This window comes from Melospiza georgiana, chromosome 9 (genome assembly GCF_028018845.1).
Source record: "Melospiza georgiana isolate bMelGeo1 chromosome 9, bMelGeo1.pri, whole genome shotgun sequence".
Taxonomy (NCBI): Eukaryota; Metazoa; Chordata; class Aves; order Passeriformes; family Passerellidae; genus Melospiza; species Melospiza georgiana.
Window position 1 is genome coordinate 30,012,696 of NC_080438.1, and position 12,146 is coordinate 30,024,841.

At 47.2% G+C, this 12,146-nt stretch overlaps 1 protein-coding gene across 1 annotated transcript in view; it reads left to right on the plus strand.

Moving 5' to 3' along the window:
* ROR1 (receptor tyrosine kinase like orphan receptor 1) overlaps positions 1-12,146 on the plus strand; it is a 150,530-nt gene that overhangs the window by 95,086 nt on the left and 43,298 nt on the right. Inside the window, exon 2 of the mRNA XM_058030259.1 lies at positions 7,941-8,012. Within this exon, the coding sequence (XP_057886242.1) occupies positions 7,941-8,012 (72 nt within the window). The remainder of the gene's footprint in view (positions 1-7,940; positions 8,013-12,146) is intronic.

Genomic DNA, 12,146 nt, shown 5'->3' on the forward strand with positions numbered 1-12,146 from the left:
TTCTCTTCTCTTCTCTTCTCTTCTCTTCTCTTCTCTCCTCTCCTCTCCTCTCCTCTCCTCTCCTCTCCTCTCCTCTCCTCTCCTCTCCTCTCCTCTCCTCTCCTCTCCTCTCCTCTCCTCTCCTCTCCTCTCCTCTCCTCTCCTCTCCTCTCCTCTCCTCTCCTCTCCTCTCCTCTCCTCTCCTCTCCTCTCCTCTCCTCTCCTCTCCTCTCCTCTCCTCTCCTCTCCTCTCCTCTCCTCTCCTCTCCTCTCCTCTCCTCTCCTCTCCTCTCCTCTCCTCTCCTCTCCTCTCCTCTCCTCTCCTCTCCTCTCCTCTCCTCTCCTCTCCTCTCCTCTCCTCTCCTCTCCTCTCCTCTCCTCTCCTCTCCTCTCCTCTCCTCTCCTCTCCTCTCCTCTCCTCTCCTCTCCTCTCCTCTCCTCTCCTCTCCTCTCCTCTCCTCTCCTCTCCTCTCCTCTCCTCTTCTCTTCTCTTCTCTCTAGAAAAGCTCAGGGCATGGAAAAAAATCCAGGCAGGTTTGGAGAGATTAAATTTCCATTTAATATGCAAATTCCCAGCCTTTGTAAATTTGCCTAACTAGCAGCTCTGCTGTGCCCTCTCCCAGTGTTACAACTCCAAGGATCCACCACACTCTGGATCCATATTCACTAAAACCTCTTTTTTTTATGGGCAGGAAAACACGGTGTTCCTCCAGCATCTTCCTTCCACATCCCTCATATTTCAGACTAAGCAGAGTACAAATAATAATTTCTAGAAAAACCCCGTTAAAATCCTGTGAGTTGGTGCAGTGCGGGCTATCTCCGGCTCCACCTGAGCGGTGCCATCCCAGGAATGTGGTGCCCAAGTGCCCTGCAGAGCCATCCTGGGCACATTTCTGCAGCTCGGAGGCACAAAGGCTCCACTGTGAGCTTGAAATGCTGGCCCTCGGCCAAGTGGCCATTTCTTTTCTTCACTCCCTGTCATTAAAGCTGTGGCTTGCTCCAGGGCGCAGCGTTTGGCTCTTCTTAAGTGGAACTGTTAACGACCCAATTTGGAGTAATGTAAAGTGCACCCGGATTCCACAGTGACTTCTAAATCCATCTAACACTAATGATAATCTGTAATTAATAGCTGCAATCAAAAGGAATTGTAGGGCGGTAATTAGAAATTTAGGATTAAGGTATTAGCATATAAAACGGGCCTCTTAAAAACCTCTTCTTCCAAGAGATGGCTCCCATCCCGCGGAAGAAAACAATTTTTAACTGATATGACCTTAGCCAAAGATCAAGCTACTAAAAATACTGACTTGAGGAAGGCACCAGGCTGCTGCCAGAACATCTGACGGTATTTGAAGAGTTTGCAGACACTCAGACGTAGCAATCACATCATTTTCTGACGACTTTGAGATTCAAGAATTACGTTTTTGAGAAGGAGTTTTCATCTCCCCAGTAACCTTTTGGGGTGGGTTTTATAAACTTTATTTATATCCCATCCCTTCCATCTGTCAGAGCACCTCAACACCAGCAGCAGTGCTGAGGTGAATGAAGTTCCTAACAATTTCCAGTCCTGCACTAAATGAAATCATCCCGCTGCACGTCTCCCTTTTGAGGCTGGAAATGAATGTCTGGTGGATTTGAAATCCACAGAGCCTGAATTGTTCACTGGTGTTGAAAATTTCCCTATCAAAAGCCAATTATTAACCTGCCCAGGTCTATCAATGATGATAACACTGCAGATACAGAACAGGTAGATGTGCAGGAGTTTCACACTTTAGGAGCTGGAACAAAATCAACCATATGAAGGTTATTGGCACCCCGCAAATTCATCTCTTCGCTGTGCCAGGGGAGGCTCAGGTTGGATATTGGGAAGAATTTCCCCATGGAAAGGGTGCTCAGGACTGGAAGGGGCTGCCTGTGGTGGTGTTCCCAGGGGTCCCAGAATGAGGGAAGAGATGGGGATCTGACTCCATGTTTCAGAAGGTTGATTTATTATTTTATGATATATATTATATTAAAAGAAAATTATATACTAAAACTATACTAAAAGAATAGAAGAAAGGATTTCATAGAAAGCAATAGAAAGGATAATAAAATCTTGTGACTGACCAGAGAGTCTGAGCCAGCTGACTGTGATTGGCCATTAATTAGAAACAACCACATGAGCCCAATCCCAGATGCACCTGTTGCATTCCACAGCAGCAGATAACCATTGTTTGCATTTTGTTCCTGAGGCCTCCCAGCTTCTCAAGAAAAAAAATCCTGGCAAAAGGATTTTTCATAAAAGATGTCTGTGACAGCTGCCCAGGGAGGTCTGGAGTGCCCATCCCTGGAGGTGCCCATCCCTGGAGGTGCCCAAGGAATTCCTGGCAGTGGCACTCAGAGCTCTGGGCTGGGGACACGGCAAGGATCAGGCACTCAGAGCATCCTCCACATCTTTTCCAACCTCTGGGATTCTGGGATTCTGTGGCCTGGTAAACTCTGACCCTCTGGGTCTGCCCAGGCAGGGTTCTGGCAGAACCAGCTTTGCCTTTGCTGCCTCAGCCATGGAATCAGAGGGTTCAAGGGGCACAGCTAATGGGGAAATGCCATCGTGCAGAATTCCACCCTCCTCATCAGGGACAGCTTCATGAGGTCTGCTCTGGGGCAGATTTTATTGTGTATAATTGTAGGCTCTTGTCATCCAAAATATTGAAAATGGCAGCTTCACCTGAGCGTGGAGGCATCTTGTCAGAGTGTATTTTAACATGGACTGTTTTTTTAAATAATTCATGGAAGATTTGTGCTGTGGGATGAGGATTAGTATCCATAGGTTTGATCTGTGCTATCACAGACTGTTAAAGGCAGCAGATTCTCCTTGAGAGACACCTGCCTTACCCAAAGAGCAGAAATGCTCAATAATTCCCCATCTCCTTTCACTTTTCCCTCACTCAACTGATTGAAGTATTCACAATTCCCACCTCCTTTGGAAAGAGGGGAATTCTAATGCAGACAGAGAGGAGCTGATGTCCTGAAAATCCTCCCACATATTAAAGGTATAAGCAAAATTTGAGATATGTGATAGAAATTTCAGGATGGTGCCAGCTTTTAAACAGACAAGAAAATTAGCAACTAATGGGTTGTACCCATTGCAGTTTGTCTAAATTTCCTTCAGCAGCTCCGGGGTGGGCTGTGAAAATGCTGGGAAGTGGCTGATTGCAAAATGGAATATCTGGGAGATCAGATGGAAACTGTGGGGAGCTCACAAAGGATCAGGGGAGCAGAGAATGCAAAAGGCAGAAAAGGGAGATGAGGGAGATAGAACTGAGAGGAAAAACAGCCAGGAGGCAGATCTGTGGGAAGATCCTGGAAGGGATCAGTCAGGTAGGAACCAGACAGAGGGAGAGATGAAGTGTTGGTCTGGAATGTGCAGAAAAGCAAAAAATACCGAGCACTTAGGATAATGAGCTTTTCTCCAAGTCTGTATAGCTTTATCTGCCATTCCTGTTTCCCTGGAGTTCTATCCAAGTGGGAGAGCCGAGGAGTTTGTTTGCTGGAGGTTTTATTCCCTCCTTAAGGGGGATGTTGATGTTTCTGGTACATCTGCAGCTATAAAACGTTCATGGGTGATTTGGCCAAGAAGAGCTGTGCCTCCGTCCCCTGTGAGGCTGTCCTGCCCTGACCCTGCTGCCGGCGTGGGATAACTCCCCGTGTGTGTCTGCAGCCCTGTCTTGCCCAATCTTGTTTCTAATGTCTCGGGAAATTGGGCTTTTATCACTTCCTTAGGCAAATTCCTTCACTGGATAACAAAGCTCACTCGGGGAAGGCTTTCTGCTCAGAGTCAGCGAGAGGCTTACAAATGGAAAGCTCTTATGTTAAACATGAATTCTGAATAGTTTATCTTATTATCCTGAGTTCTCACTCCTTCTCCAAACACCTCCTTGTGCTTTTTCCTGTTTTGGTATCCTACAGTGAGACCTGAATTGCAATCACATTCATTTTTCTATCAGAACAAAGAAATTACTCCTGATTATAGAAATAATTGTATCCATTTGATATAGCATTGGGGTATGCCTGTGAAGGATGCACTTTGAATGTTTTGTTTGCATGTTTTAACAGGACTTATTTTGCACCTTAAAAAGAGTGGGATTTCCATCCCTGCCCCACAAGAAGGCCCATCCAGGCCATGCTCACACTGGATGTGTCCATTCCTCTTAGCATCCATCATTCCTGGTGCCCTGGAGCCTGGCAAGGAGGATATCCTCATTTCCAGACTTACTTTGCTCTCTCCTTTTTTCTGCACAACAGATTTATTCCCTATTCAAATTTCCAATTATTTCTGGGCTTGATGTCACCTCAGTTATCTTCTTTCTTTGATTTATTGTCTCATCCTACAAATGCAGGTAGAGCTTTTTGTAAACCTAACTGAAGTTTATTTAATCACAAAGGCTTTACAAGGCCTGACGTGTGAGATTCACTCCACACTTGTGCAATAGGGTGATAAAATCACATCTTGGCCAACTCCTCTGTGGGAAGTGTGTTTGAATACACTTTACTTGGCTTTTCACAGCCTGTTGTGACTTCTCATTAACTTAAACCCAATGTTTCTTCATGGGTTGGAACAGATAATTATCTTGCCAGTGTTAAGAAGAGTCATCATTCATCTGGAATTATTCCATGGATAAATAAAACCTTAACAGGATAATGGCTCTGTTTGCTGATCACATTTCTCAGGCTGACTCTTCTTCCAAACAAATCTCATTGTTCAAGGTGAAGCTGGGCATTGGGGAAGTTTTAAGAAGTAAGAATGAGTTTTTAATTGACTGAATTCAAAATTCAGCTGCAATATTGAGGGGACAAGAAGGAGCAGCCTCAGGCTGTGCCAGGGAAGGGCCAGGTTGGACACCCCAAGGAATTTCCTCATGGAAAGGGTGGTCAGGCACTGGAAGAGACTGGAGTCACCATCCCTGGATGTGTCCAAGGAATGAGGATGTCAGAGTTGGTGACAAGGTGAAGACTTGGCATTGATGACCTTGGAGGGCTTTTCCAACCTCAGTAGTCCTGTGGTTCTGTGATCTGATATTAAACAGATTTTCCCCCCTATTTTGAGGAGGTGGCAGGCAATGGGCAAGTCTGTGCCAGTGCCCCAAATGCTGTGGGCAAATCCCTGACTCATCCCTTGCCAGGGCTGGCTGGAACTCACCTGGAATTATCCCAGAGCCTCTCCAAGGGGAGGTGGCACCACTCTCACTTTCATGACCAGCAATCCTGAGTCATCACAGGCAGAAATGGAATCCAGGGATGTCTCCTGCACCTTTTTTTTTTGGGATGTTTTCCCCTCCTGCACTGGGGTAGTTTGTTCCTACATGCTGTAGCTGCTCTGTGAGTTCCCTTCAATATATAAAGTGGTTATTATGGGCACAGTGATGCTTTGCTCTTCTTTGAAACTTTAATTGAGGAATGTCAGAAAATCAGCAGTCACCAGCCTGCAGAACTGCCACAAATGGGAAACTTTGGTCATCTAATGTGGTTTCTCCTGCAGCTGAGCTGAGGGGTGTCTGCTCTGTGAGATTCATGTTTTCAAAGCCTGGTTAAGAAAGCATCAATATGAGCACTCTGGAGTTTTAAAAACCAAAATACTGCATGTGGTCATTATGTTGTCAGTTCTGGAGTTTTAAATAACAAATGCTGCATGTGGTCACAGTGTTGTTAGTACTTTCTGTTTAATTTTGGTGAGTGTGTGGTACCTGTTGGCAGAATTCAGTTGTTTTGTGGGCTCTTGACACTGAAATATTTCCAGGTGAGCCAAAGTAGCCACAGAAAATCCATTGTGGAGTGCCAGATGTGAGTGTGTGACCGAGGAAAGCAATGTCTGTGGGTTTGAGCTGCGGACACAGGGAGGAACCACTTTGGTCCCAGTGATGCCACCTCAGATCCCACTCTTGGAGGGGTTTTTGTCCCATTTCTTGGCCAGGAGAGCTGAGGAGGGACAGGGAACCAAGCATCCCAACCTCTGGCACAGCCTGGCACCCACCAGCTCCTGGGCAGTGTCTGCTCACTGGTTATTTGTCACCTACCCCCCATGACAGCAATACTGGCACTGGATCTGCTTTTTTATCCCTACACCCTGCAAATTTAAGCCAAGTGGTCCCAAAAATATGGGTTAGAGAAGGGTGATGTGGGTTACACAAGCTCAGCTGTTATTTAAAAGCAGAGAATGAGAAGGGATGGGCCCAGGGGCCAAAACCTCAGCTGGTGCCATCGGGTGCCACTGCTGGCTGTGGCACTGCCCAGGGCTGTCCCCAGCAGGGGTTCTGCCCTGGGCTCTGCTCCTGGGGAAGTTCTGATGCCTTCAAAGCCCATGTTTACACTGGGAATACTTGGCTGAGCACTGGATGAGCAGAGCTGCCAGGTGGGCTTTTAAGCCAGGCTTTGTTTATAAAGAGGGCACGGGCTGTGGGTTTGTGTGACCTGGTGTTTACAATTCCTCGTGAGTTTTTAATGAAATAGAAGAGCTGCCAACACATCAAATAAAGGCAGAACAGCTTTGCATATCCTTGCATGCCATGTTTTATGAGTGATATCTGGGAATAAGCTAAAGGATGGTGTCAAAGCAAAATGGATGCGCTTCAGAGCACTCCTGTTCTCTAACTCAGATCCCAGCTCTGCCTTCCCTGTGCACCTCTGAGACCACCCAGCACTGGGGTCCCTCCAGGGTGCAGGACTGGGCTGTGGGATGCTCATTTTCAGTGAATTTTCCATGGCTGGCACCCTGAGCACTGCTTGGTTTGATTTCACCTTCCCTGTCCCACACTCAGCTGTCCAACATCGCTCTCCTCCTTCTCCAGGTCAGGTTCCTCAGGGCTGGCTGTACAAAGGGAATCAGGAGGTGCTCTGCTTTCCCATGCCCTGGAATGTGTGTGCACACCCCTTCTTCCCACCCCCCACAAAGCTCTTATCAAATCTGTGTCTCCCTGGGGGATGACCCCAAAAGCCTCCCCTGACGCCTGAGCAGCCTCACAGGCTGCAGGTGGATCTGCTGGCAGAGGGAGACACTAAATCCTGGATGAATTTGGATACAGGGAATGTTCTACTTGACTAGAGCTGAGGCAGGACATGCTGGCTTAACACCACCCTCCCTGTGATTTGCTGTTTCAAATACAAGTGCAGACTTAAATCCGTAAATATATAGGTACAAGTAGTAAGTATAAGACTTAAATCCATTCAGCTTTTTCCTGAAGAGGAAGGAATTCTCCCAGCAATGAGCAGGTGCTGCTGGGGTTCAGATCCATCCTTCCAGCCCTGTTAACTTCAGTGTATAAATCACATATCAGGTTTTATCTTTTATATTTTCACACTCTGTGCTGCTTTAGTGTGTGGGTCTGGGTTCACATTCAGGGATGCTGAGCTCTGTGCACAGAGCAGGGAGACAAAACAATTCCTGCTCCAGCTGGGCACCAAGGACAAATGACCCAAATCTCAGCCCCAGAGCACAAACCCCGTGGGCTGGAGAGAGAAAAACAAGCAGGGTGGGACTGCCTGGGCTAAAGCTGGGATGGGACAATGAACTGCAAGGTGCAAATGGAGCAGAACTGATCCCAGGGACAGAGCCCATGCCCGGCCGTGCATTTTGGGGCCATTTTGGTTCATCTTGGGTGCAGCCCTGGCTGGGCTCTGGTGCTGCCCAAGGTGGGTCCATGGAGGAGATCCTTGGAATAAATCCCTGCTTGATTCTGGAACTCTGCCCAGCCTGCACAAGGCATCAGCTGTTTAATTAGCACGAGGCCTCACAAGGATCAGCATTGCCAAACGAGCCCCAGCCCTGGCCCGCTGCCTTCTCCCCCTTGGCTGCTCCTGCTGCCCAGATGGCTCAGCCTGCCAGCACACAGCATCAAATCATTTTATTCCTATGACAGCAACTTGATTCCTGATGATATAGGATCCATATATTAACAGCATCTCATGGTTTTTCTCTTTTCCCCTTCCAGGAGTGAATTCCTCGCTTGTTGCTGATTTTATGCCCACGTCCTCATGGAACATCTCAAGTGAATTAGATAAAGGTAAGCAGGCAAAAAAAAACCCCAAAGCCACCTGAATTCAGATTTTAAAATCTCCATTTTTCTTGACTTGACTAAAGCAGCAAACAAAGGGGGTCAGGGAGTATTCAAGATAAACCTCATTTGCCTCAGGATCCTTTGACATTTAATTCCCTGTGGTTCTGTGATTTCTGGAGATTGCTGTGTTCATTCCTTGTACCAGGAAAATATTCCACAGGGCAAAAATATTTCAAGATGCTCTGTCACACACTTTTTCTGGTGGATCTTTGGATTTGAACTCGAAATTCACAGGCATTAGGCACTGAGTTTGCTCTGATGTGTTTTATTATGAAATTTTGAGGCTTTAATAATGAAAAATACATTTGCAGGTGGTAATTAGGTGTAATTTGGAGCTCTCCAAGGGGTATATATTGTAAAAAAAAAGGAGAGGTTTATTATTCTCCTTAATGTTGTAAATTAAGCGCTGCTAATTTAAGGCAAATTGATGAGATTCCCTCATTGCTGAGATTTCCTCATTCCCTCAGTGGCTGCAGCTCCAGAGTCAAACCTGTGCATCTTTGAGGATGCTCTTAGCCACCCTCACTGCAATTTGTCAACCACTTTTCATTTGCCAACCATTTACTGCTAAAATGGAAATTTCCCACAGTGGAATTCTGCCCCAGATGGTTTTTGTATGTTTTGTTACTGTTTTTTTGAACATGTGCTCATAATGTTTGATGTTTATGCATAAACATGTTTTCTGTGCTTAAGGATGAGGAGAATATGTAATATTTGGGTTGATCCTTCCACATCTGCCTTCCCAGCAGGGAAGGAGCAGGACTTTGTGGTGATCCAGGACACAGTGGGGAAGATGAAAGTCAAAGGGTGGGAATGTTGCTGGTGGGAAAGGGAGGAAAGCTTATGGTCATCAGCAGAGAATTCCCAAATCCCAGTAAATTTCTGAGGGAAGGAGTTGACACCTCCCACTGTCCCAGGTGCTCCAAGCCCCATCCAGCCTGGCCTTGGACATTTCCAGGGATCCATGGGCAGCCACAGCTGCTCTGGGCACCTGTGCCAGGGCCTGCCCACCCTCCCAGGAAAGGATTTTTCCTGATATCCCATCTAAACCTCCTCTCTTTCCATGATTCTTCCCTGTTTGGCAACTTTCTTTGGTGTTTCAGAAAGCAGGAAATAATTAATGGCCTAGAAAATAAAACTGCAAAGTTTGGAAATGCCAGAGAAGGCAAAACTTTGACTTAGGAGAGCCCAAGCACTGTGTGATTGAACCATCTCTCCACGGCACCTGTTGCTGAGCTGCAGATATTGTCAGGAACAGGTAAAATGAATTTCCCGGCTTCTAATCCACCTGGAATGTGGCAATTAGCGGGGTTTGGGCTGAGTCCCGCATTCCTGGGGGATTACCGGCCCTTTGCTGCGGCTCATTAGCATTTACAGCGCTGGCAGCTGCCACGCCCCAGCTCGGATTTACATACGGGATTAAAACAAAGCCTTGGTGCCCGAAAAGCTTCGTCAGAGGGGCGGCTTCTGCCAGCCAGGCACGCAGGTTTTGTCTTGTCTCACCTGGGCTTTCATGTGGGAGCTGCTGCTGCTGCTTCCCTCAAAGCCTGAAACTGCAGCTTGGACCAAGCCAAGCCCTGGGCAGCACTGGAAACCTCCGAGGGGAAAATGAGGCTCGGTTCCCATTTGTTTTGCATCTCAAAGAGTGTCTTGGCTTGAACAGACAGGTGTCTGTCTGCTAAGGAAGGCAGGAGCATCCTGTGAAATTGAGAATGGAAACGCCCTCCCTCCAGAATTACTAAAATTTTGAAATTAAGGGGCTCTCAGGCAAAGATATGGGAATAGGAATAACATTTTCTTTTATTAGGAAAATTAAAATACTGTGTTTTATTAGGAAAATTAAAATACAAATGCAATAGTACTAACAAACTAAGAACAAACCGCTGCCAGAGTCAGAATTCAACCTCACCCGCTGTGTGTCAGGGTGGTGGCACAGTCCCATGCCATGGTGGTGGCACAGTCCCATCCCATGGTGGTGGCACAGTCCCATCCCATGGGGGCTCAGCCCTCCTGCAGTGCCAGCTGTGGCTCTGCTGCAGCAGGGATCCTGCACAAGGGGGGAGTTTTCCTCTGCAGCTCCAGGGCTGCTGGAGATGGGCCTGGAATTCCTCTGGGAATGCAGGGAGCACAAAGCTGCTCCTCTGGGAGTGCAGGGAGCACAAAGCTGCTCCTCTGGGAGTGCAGGGCAGCAGAGGCTGCTGGGGTGCCCCAAACCTCAGATTGTACCCAGGTAGGAATGCTTGGCCCCTCCCCTGGGCGGAGCATCTCCCCATGGGATGATGGAATTGGATCAGCCATGGACAGCAGATAATTAATAATTAATGGCCCATGAACAGCAGAGATCTGGAGGGAAAATTGGTTGGAAGAGATAACGAAAACTGCCCAATGAACAGAGATAACTGCCCCACCTCTGACAGATGGGGACAGAACACACAGCCCCAGCCACACCTTGCATTTCCAGCCCAAAAAAAGGAGTCAAAATCCACTTGTCTTCCAGGAGGTTGCAGTACTCCAGCGTCACAGTAAAACTCATTTTAAAGCCTGTTAAGTTCACCACATGAAAGTGGTTTCCAAGCAGATTTCCCAATTAAATCCCTGCCTACTCTAAGTGGCTCCAACTCTACCTGCTGCCTTTTGGAAATGAGCATCTCCTCCTCCAGCCTGTGCCCCGTGCTGGGGAAGGAGGAGCAGCTTGATAATAATATTCTGCATTTTGAAATAATGACTTAATTTGGTGCTTTCCCTCGCCGGGTGAGTTCTGCAGTGATTATCTTACAACTGAGCCCTATTCAGGTTTCAATTTCTATTAAATAAGCTAAATCGACAGCATTAAACAGTTGCCTGTTTATTCTTTTTAGCAGGAAATGAATTTAAAAGAGACGCAGCCACCCGTGAAGAGCTGTTGAAAGCAACGATTGATGGGAGGGAGGAGGTGGTTTCTCACCAAAACCTTAAAAAAACAAACAAACTGGGCATAAAAATAAAAAATAATCACTTTTTAAATGGGAGAGATTTAGCTATGAGCATTTCTCTCTCTTTCCCTACTAGTAAACCATGGTGTGCAGAGGGAATGCCACGAGGGAGAAAGAGAAATGAAAATATGATCCTATAAATATTTAATTCTATAAGGAGAAATAAGTGAAGTTTGGGGGGGAAAAGGGGGCTGTGGTGGTAGGAAAAGCCCCATTCCAGGGTGGTGTGCATGGTGGAGCTTTTTACTCACAGGTTTTTGGTTGAGATTCCCTTTGGTGGGGGGAGCCTGGAGCAGCCCCAGGTGGGAGATCTCCCGTGGGATCGTGGTTCAAGAGGCTGGAAAAGCCTCATCCATGTGCTCCTGCACAGTGATTTCTCCTTGGATTTATCTTCCCTGAAAATTCCTCCCCTTCTGTCCCCTCTCACCACCAGCTCCTGCTCCAGCTCCCAGTTTCCCATCTTCTCTTCCTTCTTTAGAAAGGTGAAGAGCCCTGCATTCAGCTGCTCCTATCCCACGAAACAGATCATGGGAGGAGAGGCTTCTCCTTCTTCCTTCCATCCCACGTCAGTTTATTTACAGAGCAATAGGCCTGAATAGGAATGGGAGCCTATTTACATCTGCCATACTGGAGGAATTGTCTGGGATCTCTTCATCCTTAGGCGAAGATAATATTGGAGCCCTTGCCAGGAAAGGGTCAGCTTTGGAATATTATTGTAACTGAGTAGGATTCAGCTTCAGTGGCTGTTCATTCTGCAGGGCTGATAAGAGAGTGACGCAGCTGCCCTGGAATGGGTCCCCCAGTGCCCCATTCCCACCTGCAGCCTCCTCCAGAGCACAGGGACGTGTCCTGCCTGTGCCTGAGCTGCAGCTCATTTCTTCTGTTGGTTCCTCCTCCTCCTCCTCCCAAGATCTCTTCCTTGGTCCTTCAGCTTCCAAAGAAAACCATTGCTGTGAGTTTTTGCCTGTTTCCCTTTTCCTTTCATGGCCTATCAGCCCTGGCAAGCAAATATTTTGGAACCATTTCCATTTCCAGACATCCACCATCCCAAGCCCAGACTCTGAGTCCAGACCCACAGCCCTTCCCAGTGCCTGGAACCAACATTCCC